The sequence below is a fragment of the Drosophila subpulchrella genome, chromosome 2R, assembly GCF_014743375.2.
Source record: "Drosophila subpulchrella strain 33 F10 #4 breed RU33 chromosome 2R, RU_Dsub_v1.1 Primary Assembly, whole genome shotgun sequence".
Taxonomy (NCBI): Eukaryota; Metazoa; Arthropoda; class Insecta; order Diptera; family Drosophilidae; genus Drosophila; species Drosophila subpulchrella.
Window position 1 is genome coordinate 266,717 of NC_050611.1, and position 19,085 is coordinate 285,801.

The 19,085-nt window shown below is 45.4% G+C and overlaps 2 protein-coding genes across 2 annotated transcripts; both read right to left on the bottom strand.

Annotated features, from left to right (window-relative positions):
* Positions 1-23: 23 nt before the first annotated feature.
* LOC119549480 lies at positions 24-8,449 on the bottom strand. Its single transcript, XM_037857583.1, has 3 exons — positions 8,440-8,449; positions 7,248-7,506; positions 24-146 (listed from the first exon to the last, which is right to left on the bottom strand). The coding sequence occupies exons 1-3, from the start codon at positions 8,447-8,449 to the stop codon at positions 59-61; spliced, it is 357 nt and encodes a 118-aa protein (XP_037713511.1). The 3' UTR covers positions 24-58.
* Positions 8,450-16,286: 7,837 nt separating this feature from the next.
* On the bottom strand, positions 16,287-17,450 carry LOC119551894 (E3 ubiquitin-protein ligase RNF125). Its single transcript, XM_037861497.1, has 2 exons — positions 17,018-17,450; positions 16,287-16,497 (listed from the first exon to the last, which is right to left on the bottom strand). The coding sequence occupies exons 1-2, from the start codon at positions 17,288-17,290 to the stop codon at positions 16,414-16,416; spliced, it is 357 nt and encodes a 118-aa protein (XP_037717425.1). The 5' UTR covers positions 17,291-17,450; the 3' UTR covers positions 16,287-16,413.
* Positions 17,451-19,085: the final 1,635 nt, after the last annotated feature.

The window sequence follows — 19,085 nt, forward strand, 5'->3', positions numbered from 1 at the left end:
GCTTTCTTTCACGTTCGGAATGGGTGCGTAAGTGGGCGAACACATCCTGATACCCTTTTCATTCCGAACCACTCCGCTCCGTTCCGCTCGCCACCACTTTCGCCGCACAAATGGTTGTTTTTGTCGCAACGGTCGAAATTTGAAAACTGTAAAGGCAAAAGAAGCGTTCGGTATAATTGAAATGGAACAGGGAACGCAAGAAAAGAACAGAGAGAGCGTAAAAGAGTGGAATACAGAGTGGGAGAGTGGGTGTTTCGCTTCCATTACGGTTCTTTCGCTCGCCGCTTATCAGTGATCGCTTGTTGCGCCCGCCAGAGCGAGATGGCCTGCGCCTTATCCACCCTCTCGCTCGCACACTATTCATAATTCTTTTCTTTTTTATTTTTTTATCGCGCATTAGAACGGTTACGATTGGCTTTTGCCCAAGGAAACGACAATGAAATCTGCAAAAATAAGGAAAAAGAGAGACGGAGGAAATGCCAACAACATTTGCGAAACACATGTCAAAGGCATGTTTTTTTTTGGACCCAGGGATTTGCCCACGAAAATCCTTTTGTTTGCGTCACAGCATGCGAAATGCTCCGAAAGGTAGGGTTCCGGGGACTCAGGGAAAGTGGGTGCATAAAAATTAGTCGGACAAAAAGTTTTGCTGAGCGCGCAGCTAAGCATTCGAAATTTCGAATAGAAAACAAAAAGCGAACCGGAGCAAAGATGAGCAGGCTGGGACCCAGCATATGCAAATTTTCTCTGCTTTTATCTATCCCTCACTCTTTCACTCTTTTCATCGGGGTCTGACGTATGAATGCTGATGTCAAGCTGCCCGTCTTCGCTCCGCTCTTTCGTACATCTTTAAATATAAATTATTTCCATGGGGGATGGGAGGGGCAGAGGGAGATGGAAGATGCCACTGCCATATGCAAGCGTTTGCCGCTCTTCCTCTTCCCTCAAATGGGGCAGCGTCATCAGGTTTTATGAGCAATTACAACATCTGTTGAATATCGCGATGCTCGCACAAAGCCTACTACTACAGTTTGGAATTTTTTATTCGACATCCTACACGGTGAAAATCTACAACAAAGAACGCCTTCTAGTCTTATGTATTACTGTCAAAATATTCCCTTCCTATCATATCCCTAATATTGTATTCCTAAAATGTTTTATTTTAGGATACAACTTGCGTTTCTCTCTGTGTACGCCAAATGGCAAACAGATCAAGTAGGAATACGAGTACAACAATGAGGCCAGCGAAAGAGACAAAGAAGGGTCTGAACAACCCCAACCACTTGGCATTGAACTTGGCTGTTCCCATCTTGAGTTCGGGCAAGGGAACATCGCGTCCTGGCATTGATTGAGCTATTGAATTAACATTTGGCAATGATTTACAAACAAATTCAGATAATGGCCTCGAAATCGAGCAGCGTGGGCGTGGTCCTTGTGCGTTTGGAATTTCAAGTAACCATTATACCGAAACTACACCCGCGAATCATTCCCAGAAGGAAACCCACTCAAGACGGAAACCCTGGGGGCAAACATGGGATTAAATATGATATTTTCGAGGCCACGTTTAAGGTTTCCTCGACAAGTTGGAAGGGCCAAAATAGGAAACGAAAACTAGGGACTCGATTTCTTTCGAACATTAAAGTGCCTCATACATTACATAATATAATATTACAAAGATATCAAGACTTAAGGCAATATGATGTGGAACTTTGAATGCAAAAAATCCACATCAAATCGCATTTTCCACACTAAATCTCTGCCGATTCCCCTCTCAGAAATCGAAAGCTTTTACTGTGCTTGAAGCGCTGAGAACCCTTTTTGAAGACTCTTAACCCGGTTACCCCTAAAAAGCACCAATCAATCAGGATGCGGCAGGAGAGCAGGACGACTGCGGAAAGGCGACAAAGGATGCAGTGCCAAAGGCGGAGCGAACGAAATCTGTCAAAAAGTGGTAAATGAAACTCTTCAGATGTCAGTGAGCCATAAAATTATGCGATAATTAATTTCTCATACACAAATCCCGTGTCGTTTCAATGGATTTTAGGCAAAAAGCAGAGGGGTGCGACGGTGGTCCCGCATTCCGAGTGCATTGTTTGCCTGGCGTTTGCTTTTTAGCGATTCTTCAAATACATTTTTTCGCATTTGGCGGGCCGAGAGCCTCAACCCTCGCTGGCTGGCTTCCGCAATTATGATTGTCCTTCGTCACTCGTCGCCGGGCGATTCCTTTTCACTCGATGCTGTCTCCTTGCGGCCTTAATTAAAATCTGTACAAATTTCTATTTTGCCGGCAAATTGCCGGACTGCTGGCCACTGTGCCGCCTGAGGGGGGCTTCCAGGGGGTTCGGGGGCAGAGACAACCCCGGCTGGCAAGGACAAACCTTTTCAGTGGGCAAAAAGGTTGCCAAGCGTGGATGCGGTGGCCTAAAACAAAGCGCACAGATTTCAATTGTTTGTCGCCATTGTTTGGCCTGGCCCATTGACAGGGGCGTGGCCACGGGGGAGGGGGCGTTAGTATCTGAAGCATGCTATAAGTTCCCATTGTCTTGAGTGAGCATTGAATATGCGAGTATGTGCGGATGCCGGGGCCCAAATGGCAAAAGCCAAGTCCCGATCCCTGAACCATGGCCGGCATTCGAGGGGGAGTGTGTGTGCTGCCGGAACTTACAGCTGTTCATTGCACCACCACCCCCTAACCCCTGCCCATGCCAGAAACCACCCAACCCCACTCCCAACTAATTTGTCAACCTCAAGGCAAATGAGCAAAGCGCCATTACGAATTCTCCCGCCGCCAGGTGGCGCTCTGCCGGCAAACTTCCGTTAATTAACGTTAATTTACTTGAAACTCGCCCCAACATCCGCCAGCGGAAATGTCGGAAAAACGGGGGCGGGCCAGCTTAAATACTTGAGGCGATTTGTCCACCTAATGGAAAGAAAAACAAACATCGAGGAGCTCGAAGAGGACCAAAAAAGTGATACACAGGCAATACGGTTGCAGTGGTTAGTACTGAACAGTTTGTCCGGTAAAAAGTATCTCAAGTGACAATTACTTAATTTACTATCTTAGGTTTCTCAATAGAACCATACTTAAAAAAAGCTACAAAATTCCTATTCCTTTAAAATTAAAAAGTTGACGATTCTTATAGTTTGGTTTGTTTTAAAAAGTGACAAATTCTTTTAGTTTGTATAGCAACAGAATTTAATTATAATTTAAAAAAGAAAAGATTGGTTTTCCTTATTTTTTCTACAAGAAAGTAAATAAAAATAATCGCAAAATTAAAGTTGTCGAACCACTAAAAAAAAAAAAAACCGAATAAAAGTATGAAGAAAAATAAATTTATATTTAAATAGTTTGAAGAACAAAAACAAAGCCATTTTCTGCCAGTGCACGATGAGCAGGCAAATAAGCAGACGTTAAATTGTGGGCGTGTTGGCTGGCAAAGCTGGCAAGTCATCGTCGAGTACGTGCCACATTCGCCAGCAGCCACTCGCATGCATCGAGGACCTTTTGATGGCTGCAACGAGGCAGCTGCATCCTCGTCTCCCTGCGGAGATTAAAAAATTATCCCACACGGAAAGTTGACAAAAAGTCAGGGGACATTTGAGCGAGCTTTGGCGACGGGCTGTTCAATATGCGCAGTGTGTGCCCGATGGAAATATGATTAAAGCCAAGGCGAAAACAGGCGAAGGCGATGGCGAAGGCGGCGGCCAGGACGTGCTCCAACTGCTGCTGACCGGGGCAGGATTATGCAAAGGCACGTCAGGAGTTGTTTGATGTCTGCCGGGGGACCGACCGGCAACATAAGAACAAGAACAAGTACAAGTGCCCGGCGGGGAAGTGGAAAATCGGGGGAGCGGCGAACAAATAAAACGCCCTCCGGCCATTTATCGACGCGCTGCACACCATCCTGCCACTCGAAAAGTATGCTGCACTTTTGTTCATCTTTCCCACGTGAGTTGAGCAAAATATTTTAGTTACAACTTTTCGATCCGCCCCGAGCACCCCCGGCCATAAAAATTCTATAAAATATCGAAAGTTTTCCCCAATGTTTTTGCTGTGTGGGTGTAACTGGCCGTGCAGCTTACATTTTTGCAGGAAAAGTTATGAAAATTCATAATATGCCAATATCCACACACACATATGGCGTGCAACTGTGCGGTCTTTTAAAAGATTGTCTGCATTATTTGCGGCTGTTGTTGGTCCGGCTCCGGCCCTGATCCGGGTTCTATAGCCATATAGCCATATAGCCCCCAACCCATTTTCCGACCCCCTGGAATTAGAAGCCCGTGGCGAGCCGAGCCAAACATTCTCTGAGCTGTTAACAAAGTGAAACCGCACAGTTTTGTTTTGAAAAGTTTTCCATTTTTCCCCCGCTCTCCCTTCTTCTTCTTAATTTTTTAAACGATAACGGTATTTAGTTCTGGCCGAGCATCGGCTTTTAGGAGTTTTTCTGGTTTTTAGGGTTTTTGTGGCTCCCGTTGTTGCTTGGGATTTGTAACAGATAGGAGGTGATGAAAATTATGGGTGGGGGTCTATGATTATGCATGGCCTGTGGCTTAAGCTGTGGGATTATTTGCAAACAGACTGGCAACAACGTTCTTTCCTCTTTGGGACCTTTTATTGATGATGACTTCGGGCTAATTGGGTTAAAGTTTTATGGACTGAAGGATGGGTAAATTGCATTAGAAACACGTTGGTAATTTTAAGTCTTGAGGCTATACACACATAGTTTAATATGAAATAAATAATGGGAAGAAAGCCATAAAAGGAATTGTATGTTTACAGATATAATCAGTGTAAATGTGTTTGATTTATAATAGTGTATATATAATGCAATTGGTTTCTACCCTTCTAATGGATGTAGGCTAGCAATTTCTCACATTGTTCTAGTATTTTCCCCCTTAAGTAACATATTAGTGATGTTTTAAGCACTCCCATCTTACTTAAAGCTATACCCCTCCCTTAACAGCCGCCCCATTCCCGAAAACCCAACGCTAATTTGGTTGATGCGTGAACATATTTTGGCCTATTTGGCTGGCTTCCTGGTTGAGCGCCTTCGTGTTTTTGGCGGTTGGCGTAACGAGCTGCTAAATCGATTGTGACTAATTCGCGGCAGGCGAGGACGAGGCAGGGACTCGGCCAAGGACCTGCTAATAAACCAACAGCGTCAAAATTCGGGCCTGGCATTATTATTAATATATTAAAGACAATTCAATTGGAAAATTGGCAGACGAGAAGCCGTTTTGCTCGTATGAAGTAATTGAAATAAACGAGCTGCGATATGGAAATGCCATACATTCAGATACGTATTTCGGATGCAGAGTGGGAACGGTTCTCTCTGAGCTAGAGTTGAATGTTTAATAAACGATTTCCGTCCGCCAGAGCAGAACAGAACCGAACCGAACAGCACCATTTGAAATGCAAGCAGCCTCGAATACTCGAACGAATGTATCCGTATCTCTATCTGAAACTCGGTATTTCTGTATCTGTATCTGTATCTGCATCTGCGTTTGCACCGCACTAAGTGTGTGTGCTGCTGAGATTAGAGCAGTGTTCGTGCCTGCCAACAATTGGCAGAGCAAACTAAAATCAGTGCGTGGAGTATCTGTATCCGAATCTGTTCCATCTGTGTATCTCTATCTGCCACAATGAGCTCACTTTGTCCGTTTGTCCGTTTGTGTGATGTGTGCTGTGTGTTGTGTGTTGTGTGCTCTGCGCTCGAGTGTGCGGGTGCATGTCAGACATTTCATTATCGAAATGTGTGCGAGCCCCTCGTCGAAAATGATAATGAGGGCTTATCGGGCAGCTCCGCAGCGGAAGTGGCCCGCTCTTCCATTTAAATCAGAGCCAGAAGGGGCCACAATAAAATGTGTGACATTAAACCAATAAAAATCCATCAACAAGTGGTGGCCAGCTCGCTCCCCGCCTCATAAGCATACCGTTTGCCTAGCGCTATTCTAAGATTATTATAATTAAACCCATGCCTGCATGTTATTCTACATACTTGATTCGCTCATCCCTCGGCTGTGCAATCAAATAATCATAAATAAGTAATGATGTGCCTGGTAACTGCCAGGATTCCTGCACACACCTCCCAGCAACCCAGCATCCCACCATCCCATCACCCCACCATCCCAGTATCCCTGTATCCCTGTATCTGTGTATCTTTGTATCCCGGGATATCTGGGTATCTACATGTATGCGAACACACTCAAAGGCTGTGTAAGTGCAAAAGGCATTTATTTCTGGACCCAAATGAAGGCACGACCAGGCGTGGCTTCAAATTGTAATGATGCCACGCCCCCTCGCCCACCGCCCTACCCCCCTCCCCCACAGGACCTCGGGACTCCGCTCATGTATTCGCACAGAGAACTTCCTTTTGCCGGCGGAGAGCAAATAAATTGCTATAAAATTTTACCCAAAAGTCGCATACGAAACCCCACAGCAGTCGTATGTGTGTGTGTAGAGGGGTAGTGGGTGGTGGGTGTTGGGTTGTGGGTGGCTGCGGGTGGTTCATGGGATGTGGGAGTGGGTGGCTTTAGGGTGGGGGCGTTGCCTTGCAGCCTAGTGCCAGTTTCAATGGCATAACCAGACCGAAAAGCCGAGACTCCGGACTGAGAAATGAGCCTGGGAGTTGGGGCACTGTCGTCATGTCAAGCAATTCAATTCAATTTGGTTTCTCACGCGCTTGTTTGCCCGCCCGGAGCTGCGCTCTTTCGGTATGTGTGTTTATTTTTATTTAATTCATTTCTTTTCTTTTCCCCACTGCCCTTCGATTGTGACGTTGCTGTTTGCGCCGCCATATGCCGTCTTATTTTTTGGCCTGATTATGCTAATATCGATGGCGAATAAATAACAATCTGTGAAAGTGGAAAACTTTCCAGCAAATATATTGAAACTTTTCCTCCTTTGTTCGGGCAGCTCATAAATTTCCCGTTTAAAAATATGAAAAGGCAGGCCCATAAAAAGGCGAAAGTGAAACAGATTATGGCTGTCATAGATGGTAATTTATGGGGCCACGGCTTCAACTGCCATTTAGCCATTTAATTGATTTAGCACAGGTCCAGAGACTCACGCTCGCCTTCCCCCGAGATGCGCCGAGATGGCATTACAAGCGATTTCCTCGGGGAACTCATTTATCTGGCTCACTCACGCAACATATTTTCCACTGGCAGCTTAAAATTATGCTACACACACGCACTCGACACTCGACGCTCGACACTCGGATGATTTAAACACGCTTACTTACATGGCGAAATGTGTGGCTGGGGCACGGGAGTGGGGCTTTTCCAATTTCCGCTTAGCTGCTTCCGGTGTTTTGGCCGCCGGCGACTTTAAGTGGCCACCGCCGCAGCTGTCATCATCGCTCAACTTAAAGCCTGGCCGCCGGCTGTTGCTCCGAGTATTGATTGGACTGGGGATCTCTGGCCAAGTGGCCCTTTTCCGCTTTCTGCCGCTCAGACAACCTGACTCGAGCGAGTTCTGCAGCCAAATGAATCCGTGGGATGCTGCGTATCCACAAGATGCACGAATTCGTCGCCCGTTCGGGCACTCGGCTCGGAAACTCGTGGATTTTTGGGACAAAAGCTGGGAGCACAGTGCGCAGGGCGAGAGTGGAAAGTTCGGAGGGGAAATGTAAACAAAAAACCCTCGGTTCCGGCTCGGTTTTTGGGATGCTGCGTTTAATTAGCCACCGCTTGCACGTCGGAGCTTCGGAAGAGCGAGAAGGCCAGTAAGAGCGGGCTAAGAGAGCGCCCTGCTGATAAGGCTACTGACCTTTGTCTTGGCCAGTGGCGTGGCCTCGAGGGGTGCGCTATTCCAATTCGGATGTATATCGTATATCCCCCCGTTGCAAGCTTAGCACGTCGAGCACTAAACGCTCTCGAGTGTTTTCTAAATACGTTGAATTTACACAATTTTCAAATTTTAGCGCTGGCGAGCGCTTTTAATTAAATTAATGCATTGCCTACATTGCGGCGCTGTTGGCCACTTAATTGTTGGCATTTTTCTTGGCCCGTTTCGGGAGTGGAAAGGGGGTGGAGGGCGGGGGGCGTCTGGACAAACAGCTGTGCCATGGAGCGCATAGATTACACAACAAACAAAAGCGGCTCAGAGACAAAAGCCACTGGCAGCAGGAGCCCAAGTTGAAGTGGAGAAAGTAGTGGGAGTGGGAGAAAGTGGGCTGGCTGCCCATTGGACCCGTGTGCGAGCCATTTGCTGCGAAATCTGAACTGCTTTAATTCCAGATACCCGGCATACGTCAAATGTTGAATGAAGGCAAATTTGTTTTCCGTTCGTGCCAGCGGAAAAAAAGGGAAAAACCGGCAAGAAGGAAGGAAAGACGGAGAAAAGTCGCAAAAGTCAGCGGGGGCGCTTATTAATCAAACGAGTCCGAGTCGGACACTGGACTAATTGCCGGGCTCATATGTACGTCCACTTACTGGGGAGCATATCTGGATGCCATTTAATTAAAGTGATTCATCTGCAGGCTATTTTTCTATATTTTATGTCTCCTTTTTGATGGGTTTTTCATCCTCTATTCTATTATTACTCCATAAAATGAATAGTTGAATTGGTTCAGCAATAATAATAATAGAAGCTTTACTTACCGTTTAGTATTATACCAGATACAGTAGATCTGTGGCTCTTTCTAGTCAGTCAATTACCTGACTAATTTCCCGGGCTGGTTTTTTTCTAACCCCCTTTTAACCCCCTTTTCCAGGGTTTCGATTGCATTGCCCACTGAACCAATTTGAATTTAAACGCCGCCTGCAGTTTGTTTGCTTGCTCTTTCACACTTCGCCTTGCCTCTCACTTGCTCTGGAACAACAATCAACACATGCCGTGTTAAATTATCTAGTTTTCAATCACGGTCTGGCAACGCTTTTCTCAACCCCTGCCCTTTGTTTTCCCGCTTTTCCGACCTTCCGCCCGCCCAAAGGGAACCCGAATGATTAATGACCGCTCTGCATTGTCGCCGTTTTCGTCCTTGCAGCGAAACTGTCGATGGAATGTGTCACGGACAAAGTAAAACCAAAAGCCCGGCCGAAGGAAACTCTGCTGGAAATGAAATTTGATTCTGTGCCGGCGAAAGGGCTAAGCTGAAAGCTCCGAGTTGATTGAGTAACCTGGGGAAGGAAGGTGGAAAAGCTGAGGAAAGTCCCGGCAGCGGGCGAAAAAAGTGTCGATTGATAGCGATAGCGCTGATATGCAAGGCAATTTTTTGCTTTTTTCCAATGGAGCGTGGCGGAGGAGGGAAAACAAACGAAACAGCTGACGATGCGGGTCGGAAAAGCGAGTGCTGATAATGACGACAGCGCCGAGTTCGTTGACAGGCCAGTTGGAGACCCCAGCTCAGACTTTTCCGACCCCCGAAAAACACAAATATCAGGTTCGTACTCCGGCCCATCCGGAACTCTGCGTGTGTGATGTGGTCTGGGTGGCCCATGACAAATGAAAAATGTGTCGGGCTTATTAAAAGGGATTTGGCCCGGAAAACCATTCCCTAAATAGCTCTGCCCGACGCATTACTTAAATTAATTTCGCTTTAAAGCCAATCCCGGCCTGGCGAAGGGCAAACACACTGCCGAACAAAAGGACGAAGCTCCGGCCACGGTAAATATTTAAATGAGCACAAAAGGACAAAAGGCAGTGCTGCAGAAGTAAAACAAATACAGCGCAAACACGTCGAACGCATTAAGCACTTGTAAATATTTGTGAAGAGCAACAACTGCAGCAGCTACTCTGGAATTATGTGTGTCAAAAGCTGTGCAAACCCAGAGGAGGGTGTCATTTTTTCTAATTAGCATATCATGGCAGGGAATAACCGAAAGGGTGCTGTAGCTACGCAGGCTAATCCTTGTTCAAAAAAGTTTCAGTTAGTTTTGGGATTTTAAAAGTGCCTGCAAATACATGTTATGCAAAGTTTACTTCGTTCAAATAGTTAGTCAGCTAAGTTATTTCACGAAAGTAGGGCCCAAATATTATTCCCAATTTAACAAAAGGAATTCGGCGACATTAAATTCCTTGCCTTCTCCCACCTGCATCGTTTTGGTTACATTACTACTACCCTTTTCCCTTTTTAGGGCGTGTTCCTCCGCTCCTTGACAACAACAAAAAATCTTACCAGCTGGGAAAAAAGGGGGAAAACCTTTTGTGGCTGCCTCTAATTAAAAAAGTGCCAGCGGTGGAAAGCAGTATCCAGTATCCGCGGTGGTCTTTGTCGCCAATGAAGCAGCTGCAAAAAACACGCTGCAGCCAGAAGATGGCACAAAATTCGTGGCATACTTTCGAGAGCAGCGCATATTTTGCCCCGGCATAATTAATTAAAATTATTCGCCGGGCAATAATAAATTTCTGCCCCACCGCCACGTGTGCGTGTGTGCTGGTGTGCTGGTGTGTGTGTGCCCCGAAGTGCAAAAGTTGGCTATAACTGAATTTCGTGTAGAGCAGCCAAAACATAACTGACATCATTAGCAAACTTTAATAGACTTTTTGCGAATCTAGTGGGACTGCGTACAAAATGGGGGCTAGCCAGGCAAAACAATACAAATGAAATGAGGCAAAATTAAATATGGCTCTGCGCTGCGTCTCATTTTCTTGGGGCCGCAAAAAATTTATTTAGTAAACAATTTAAACTTTGCACATTTGTTTCGAAATATGCAGCTTTGGCCCCGACTCAATGGACTTGGCTTATGCAAAACTCCGCCCTGACCAAGTAGCTTAGATTTTTTGGCCCACACACAGAAATACGGCCGAAGGGTATGGTGGAGAGCAGGGGCCGCACAAACATAATGACAAAGTTTTGCCACTGCCAGTTCCAAGGTGGCAAGAACTATGTGGGATTAGACAATTTGTATGCCGGCGCCCAGGCAGTTCCTCTCCTTTAACCACCCACCGCTGGCAGCCCGGGCTTGCGGTCGAACAGAACTCCAGACCCGGTCCCAACCAAGACCCCAGCCCATGCCGAAACCAAACCACCACCCACATCCGAGCCCATCCAAACCCATCCAAACCCAGACCAGGACCAAAGCAACCGCCGTCCGCATTAAGCCACAACTGATGTTTACATTTTTAACTACGACCAAAGAAAAGTTTGCCTTGCCAGCAGAAAACTCGGCTGCCAGCCACCCAGCCACCCCCTTCTGGGCCATTTGGGCATAGAATTTAATGCATATAATATTGGCTAATGATGTTTGCAGTTGCGGGGCTTAGGCGAGCATTAACTTGGCCGAGTCCAGAACACCTGCTGTCCCCTATCTGGGGTCCCCCGCCCCTGCCCTTTCCTCTGCCTCCTGTGAGCCGGTTTCTTATATAAGTCAGTGAGGCAATTAAGTATACCTACCGAGGAGTCGAAGACTTGGCGTGTTAATTGAATAACAGTTTAAAGATGGAACGGCAAAGGAGGTTTGCGTAGACAGAATAAGTATTTTAATACTCAAACCTATCTCGTGTGTTTCTAAATAATATATATTCTCTATATGAAATGAAACATATTTTATACTATTTCATAAGAATTAAAAAATAATCGAAATAATATCTTTAACTTCAAAAACCTCTTTAAAATATTAACAAGGCTCCAAAAGGGAATAAAAACTAAAACTAAGGATGGTAGATTGTTTAGAAATTATAAAAACCCTTCCAAGGAAACTACATTAACCGGTTTTTTCAACAATACAAATAATAATTTTAAAAAATGTAAAAAAAAAAGGAAATTGATAAAATAATTTCCTACAAAAACCAGATCCTCAATCTCACAGAAGCGATCTCATGGAAAAGTCTGGCTTATCATGAAAACTTTTTAAGCCGACATTAGCCATTGTTGGTTTGCCAAACAATTTCAAACTCATTAAAAATTGATTGGCACCCACACACACCTTCATAAAGGGGGCCCAGGAATCTAATTGGAGAGTTTATGGCCGGCAGTTTTGATGTCCTGCCCGAAGGAACAGGGACAGAGCTACGGAGGGGGAAAGGGACAGGAACGTTGACCAGGGGAGCAATTCCGCTGCATGTTTGATGAATTCCACGCTGACAACTGGCACACATGTCGACATACAAGATGCGACCGGGGTGTGACATAATTAAACGCCAGAATCCTGGCTGCCAGCTAATGAGCAGGGAAATGGGGAAAAGGACGCCGCTCCTTTTTTGGAAGTAGGTTAATGCGAAATTATGACGGGGAGTTGGCTGATCTGTGCATGCATTTCAGATGCTCTCATAAATACGCAATTCGCTTTGTGTGAAGCAGCGCCAGGAGGCGAAGGCTTCGATCCAGCTGCCTGGATTCCACCGAGGAGCGGCATATGTCCGACCCTAATGACAGGAAATTGTGCGGTCAATCAGGCAGACTGGCAAACAACCACAGAAACAAATCAGCCTGGCCACAAAATCATCACTGGCTCGCCCAACCAGCTGGCCCTGCAAATTCAATCGTCCGGCTGCAAACAGTCTGCATTTGCATAATTGGAAGCCAAAAAACTTCGAACTCCGAGTGGCAAGGAGCAGAAGCAATTAAGAGTCAAGCCAGACAATTGCATCATCCGTCTTCCGCAGCCATTTGTCCGCTTCACGCGCAGGACAGCGGCACAGGATATTGGAACAACCTGGGCGACGGACATGGGACCTGGACATGGGCGAAGGACATGGGCTCCGGACAGTCACAAACACATTTAGTAAATTAAAAGGGAATTTATTGCTCACTAAATGCAGCCATTGCCGTGTGCATCCTGCCATCCCGACCATCCCAACCATCCCGAGCATCCTGGCAGGTCCTGCCAAATGCCCTCGAGTGCGTGTTTGTTTGTCCGCTTAGCTCGGTTTGCTTAATCTTTGACAACCAGCCAGAGGTCGTTGCCTCGGTTTCAGTTTCTGCCACGCCGGCAATCAGAGCAAACAATGCACGGCACGGCACCAGGGATTCCGGATTCTGGACCCTGGACTTTGGACTCTGGGCTCTGGATTCCGGACGGATGTGCCGAGGATATGCTGAGGCAACCCGTGGCACAACAACAGCCAGGATCGTGTGCATGCAGCTGGCAAAAACAAATGCGGCAGCCGGGCTCAGGTCGACTAATTAATTATATCATTACAGTCGGCGACGGTGGTAAAGGGCAGAAATCATTATACACAAATGTGCACCGGAGTTAAGATGCATAGCATTAGCAAAATCACTGCCTTTACGGTGCACTTAACTCGGATTGAAATGGCTCAGGATAAGAAATCAGCATAAAGGTTACCACTCCGGATAAATCTGTTACGACGTTAACACTTTATAACTCTTCCAAACCTGTAGTCTACTATTTTTAAGCAACGCTAATGTTTTAGGTGATTAACCCAACTAAAAATAACTTTTATTACAAATACAAAACTTTCCTGGGTCAATAGTTTAAAATAAATGATTTAAGTTAATACTATTAGGTGTCTAAAAGTATGCAATGTGTCGTCTCACTGAATGGGTTCATTGCACTGCTGTGCTTTAATAAATTGTTGCATACTTTCAGACACCTAATATGTCATTTAAGTGATTTAAAAATTCAAGTGATATGTGTGGCCTCCCCGATTGTAACATTTTTAAAACCATATCAGCTTTAAGTGTATCGCCAAACCTTAAATTAGTAATCACTCTCGAAGTGCGCAAAGTACAAAGCCTTGTAAGCCCTACCTCCCAACCCGACATCAATCAAAGGAAAACCAGTACGACAACTGAACTCCGTGGATTTATACAATGCACAATTTGAATCAACAAAAAGCGGCAGACCCAGAAGCAAGAATAAAAACCAAGCTAATTTGGCACAATTTAAGCATGTGAGCACTCGCTAAACTTGGGGTTATTCCTTATCCGGGGGAGACCCATAAAAAGCCGAGGCGAGCCAGAAGTGCACTCTCCGGCAAAATAAATTGGTAATTGCATGCGGCAAGGCGAGCATTTAATGAAACGAAACAGGACATGCAAATGGCAATCCCAGATCCCCATTGCAGCCGCACCCCCATCTCCGTCTGAATCTCCATCTCCCGCCCCCCGGTGACATAATGAATAGGATTTTGGGTTTCTGCGGCGAGAGAAACAGCCGGAGAAACATCGGGACATGAGCTCCTTTTGCCGGGCCAACACTGCAATTTGCACCAGAGCCAAAAAGGATATGCAAAGCGATACGAGCGGGCGATGGGATGGGATGGGATGGGATGGCATGGAGCCTGTAGCTGTGGATGGAGCAGGATCGGGAGCAGGAGCGGGGCCCATGGCAACAGATGTTGCATCTTTGTTGAAAAGCAGCCAATTTGGAGCGCACCGAAGCCGAAGATAGACATGGCAGAGTGACAAAAATTTAATATGAAAGCCCAGGCCCGGAAAACAGAGTCAGCGAAAGACAAAAAACAAGAAAAATAAAATAGCGAAAATAACGAGAATAACGAAAATCGCCGGGCGAGAGCGAAATAAACGGCAAAATAATCGGCGCACAATGCATTGGCAATGAGCCAGCGGCTGGGCGGTGGGAAAGCGGGCGAAAAGCGGGCGAAAAGCGGGCGGAAAAGCGGTTGGGAAAGCCCCACCCCGGCCGTCTGTGTTTGCTATCGATGAAATTGTGGTCGCGACACGGACGGCGATAAAGCCGCTTGCCAGCAACGAAATGGGCGTTACAAATGAGGACAGGACAGGTGGCGTTTCCGGGGGCTGGAGGTCACGACGGGACATGTAAAAATTAATTAAGCCCGCCCACGTCCACGAAACTAATTGAGAATATAAAGCAAATTGGCCGCCCATTCGGCACGAGTCGAAATTCAATTTGGATTGGCTGGGTCCGCTGAACCAGTTCTCGGATCCCAGCCCTATCGATTGGCTTTGTCTCCTCAAATGTCCACACAAAACTTTCAATTACAGCCTAGTGTCAAAGATCAACAAACAAACAGCCAGCGAGAAGGGGAGGGGGATCTGGTGGAAAACCGATGCCAGGGGCAAACATTTCAATTTGCCTGCCAGCTGACAAAAGCCAAACAACGCCGTGGAAAAAAGCGAAAAATCGAGTGTGGATTGGCCCACAAATCGGACAAATAGCGGAAAAAATAGTGGCTGGAGAGCCGTAGAGCTGAAGAGCTGCAGCAGCCTTTTCATATCCTGTGCGAACGGATGTGACAGCGAGCGGCGAATGGAACCCGATGCCCAAAGCCGCCTGTTTTTGGCTGGGGGGATTAGGCCAGTTTCCAGTTCCATTTCGGGATCGGGAACTATCCATATCTCGGGCGGAATATTAGTTTACAGCGGTATATTTAGACACGGTCGAAATTCCGGAGCGTTCTCACGGCGAACAATCATCGAAATGGGCCCGCCATATTTGTTTGCCCGTGGACTGCCGCATGTGTGAGCTATTATGGCCAAACGAACAAGCTGTGCCGCAAACATGGCCCAAATCCAAAACAATGAATGCAAAACACCGGCGGTTGCAAGATACCACTATTTAAGTTCCGTGTACCCTAGACAAAAGTTAACCGAATACAAAAGAAAGTATTTCATTAAACAGAACTTAAATACATTACATGCGAAATATAATAGTTTTGGTTATAAATATTAAAAAAAAAATGTAATCTATCTACAAATATGTCCAAATTATCAGATCCTAAATTTTTAAAATCACTCAAAACAATATTTATGGATTGGAGATATTAAGGGAGTTCCAATGTATACTAAACTTAGGGTAATAGAAAATATACATACATTTTGAAGCTTTTGATAAAAATCAATCTTTTTTTCCAAACAAACATTTTACATAAAAAATAGAAAACAACAATTAGCTGCATACCACACAGGGTATCAACAGATCCATTATGGCCAATAAACATTTAATATTCACATTTTCCAATATTTACTTGTTGGTCATTTTAAAGTGGCAAAATATTTGTATAATACACATATTTTTTGCGAGTTGCATTTTGATTTACAGCGGCAAAATAAACATAAATAAGGGCCCACAGAATATGGATATTGGTGGATATTGGCATACAGCGAAGGGCTGACTCAGCTTAGATTTATTTGCTTTTCGCTGCAATATGCATGCGTGGCAACACTTTTTATGCCCCCATCTAAAGCAGTTTATTGGCGCATAAAATTGAATTAAAACGTGGCTACAAAGCGAGAAATGCGACCACAGGGCGTACATATGTGCATTCTGCTACCCGCAACTTGACTTCCTATTCAGGCGGCTTTCTAAGAAAACCTTATCTATCTCCCTGGCTAAAAACTCATTAAGGTGGTCAAAGGACAAAGGACAGCCCAGAACAAAGCACATTCCACTCGCATTTTATGGCTTTCGGGTTTAATTAAAATCCACTGACAAGTTTGCATATATCTCTCGTGCGTCTATCTAAGTACAAATATACATATTTTGGTAAATCAGGTGCTGCTCCGGCGGGAAGGAAGTTCACCAGTAGAGCAGCAGCAAGTAAAACGGGCCCAGACTGAGCAGCATCAGCAGCACCATCATGAACCCAAACAGGCGCCAGTCCTGGGGAGATCACAGGATTATGATGAGTTCGAGGTTCTATTTTCGCCATAAGGTACTTTTATTTATTTATCAACGTTCTATAATGACATCAATTTGATATGTACTTGGTAAATGTATTAAGTACCATTTTTACCACTGCAGTTGATTGATAAATGTAAATTTGATATGAAGGAAAGGTGTTTTTGCCTTGAATCTTCTCCCAAATCGATAAGAGAGAGAGAAAGAGCCTTAAAATACTCGGGGTAAGAGCGTAACAGCAATATTCGAAAAGCAAAATGGCGAGCATATCAAAGTGATACGTCCCTCATCAAGATAGAATGGGTAGTAATTTCTTAAAGATGATAATCTTAACAATTTTTTCTATGATAGAAAAAGAAATGCATTCAGAAAGTTTGTATATACTTTTTAAGCACAAATGTACTAGTTCTCGCTACTATAATCATTGGACCTTAATCATAATGAAAGGAAGCATCTACCAGATGCATTCGAATGGTGTTCTGTGCATCTCGAAACCACTTACGTCATTGAACTCCTTGGTCACGTGGTGCACCAGGCTCCTCCGGCAGATGGGACAGCGCTCGGCCACCCAGTTGCGGGCCTCTAGGTACATCTCGAGACAGCGTCTGCAGAAGGCGTGGTTGCAGTGCAGCTTCTCCGGATCCCGGATGCGGTCCAGGCAAAAGGCGCACAGATCAGGGTCCCCGTCCTCCTCCGGGTTGCAGGCCGAGGGCACCTCGCTGGGGGAGCCACTCTGCAGACCACTGTCCGTCGAATCGAGTCTCTGCTGTACCATAATGTCTGTCTGTGTGGTTAGTCTTCGTGTGTGTCCGTTGGGTCGTGTAAAAGTGTATTCGTGTCGGGGTGTCCTGTTTTCAACTTATTTTTGTGCCTTCACCTAGCCAGATTTTTGAGAAACTAAAAATTTAGATACACAGCTCCCCAAACCGAAAAGAACTTGACAGAAGGGGCTGAGCGGGCTCCACCGCGATTTAATTTTAATTAAAACGTACGGCGATAAATCTGACCGGAAAACACCTTAAGCTCCTGCTCCGGCCAATAAAATTTAATTATATCAACGCCGAGCGGCAGGCATCGAATGCAATTAGTAGTCGTCTTGTACAACTCAATTAGGAGCGAGTCTGGGCGGGATGGGGCTGGGCGGGAGGAAGCCATGTGTCGCGTGGCTCAGCTCATCCCTGGCTGATTTTTCCACAGGACAACGCTTTGCACTTTGGGGCAAACGACCGCAGACGCAGACGACAAAAATCGAACTTTGCAACTACTTGCAAGGAGCGAGGACGACAAGACGCCGGCGATTACTCCAACAGGGTTTTTAATTAAGCCCGGCACTAAAAGTCACATCATTCGAGGATGCCGGCTCCAGCCCATCCTGCGGAGGACTTCGAACAAGCAGCTGACAAATTGAATCACTGGCGTCAGCTGCTCTGCAATTTAACTGTCGGTAACAAGCACATATTATTAACGCCGGCCAATTAGGTGGCCATATAAACCAACTAGCCGGCATTTGCATCCTCAACTTGATTAAAAAGTTGCCAGTCGCCAGTTGCCAGTTGCCGGTTGCCAGTCGCCATTGAAGCCAACTTGATTGTTTATTGTTCGGTGGGGAAAAGTTTTCGCCGGCAAATTGTTAAATTCTCAACTCGAATTAATTTGCCAGAGTTTCTTTAATTATGTTTATAGATGCCCGAGCAATTGTTAAGACACTTTTCCGCCCCCACTTGCCAACTTTCCCATTTCCAGCTGCTCCACTTCTGCGAGCAGGTACTCAAATCCATACAGTCGGTCGGAAAAGCCGGGAAAGACGCCCAAAGACAAACGGCATCAATCTGGAAAAGTTGGCGATGGGGCGGCTCTGAACTTTATCTTTGGATTCGTTTTGTTATTATTTGCCCAAAGAACTAAAAGGAAATCAAGGAAAATTTCGATGGAAGGAATGTAAAAGATTTCAAAGAAGGAAAACTTTAAAATAAATACTGCATGAGGAATGCCTGGAAAACTGTATACTACTTTGTCATCCCATGAACTCGCTCGATACTAAGGACTTAACGAATAAATGTATCTTCGTATTGTAAGATATGCAAAAAAACTGTTAAGATATATGGAAATAATATATATTTTAAGGCAAATGTATCTCTTTTAACACAAAAGGCAGCCCAACTATTTGAATAAATTTAGAAAATGCTAAATATAAGAAAATACCCCTAAATAACACAAAATAAGGAAAATACTTAAATCTATCTAAAACGTAGTAATGAAACAAAATCATAAATAAGCGCTCACAGTTCCAACAGTCATTGCCTTAAATCGCCAAGTTAATTAGTGCTCCATGGAAATCTCGCCAGTCTCCGGACTGATTTAATATTTGCAAAACTGTTCGCTTTACCTCCTGTTTTTGGGTAGTTCCTCTGGGAAGAAGAAGCCCCAGAGCATCCGCTGGATGACGATGACGATGCATTCGCTGTTCGCTGCCTCTGCTACTTTCGCTAATGAGCTTTGTTACCGGACGCGGCCGACAACAAAACACAGCAGAGCAGCGCTCATTTATGCTAAGCTTTTTGTGCATTTAG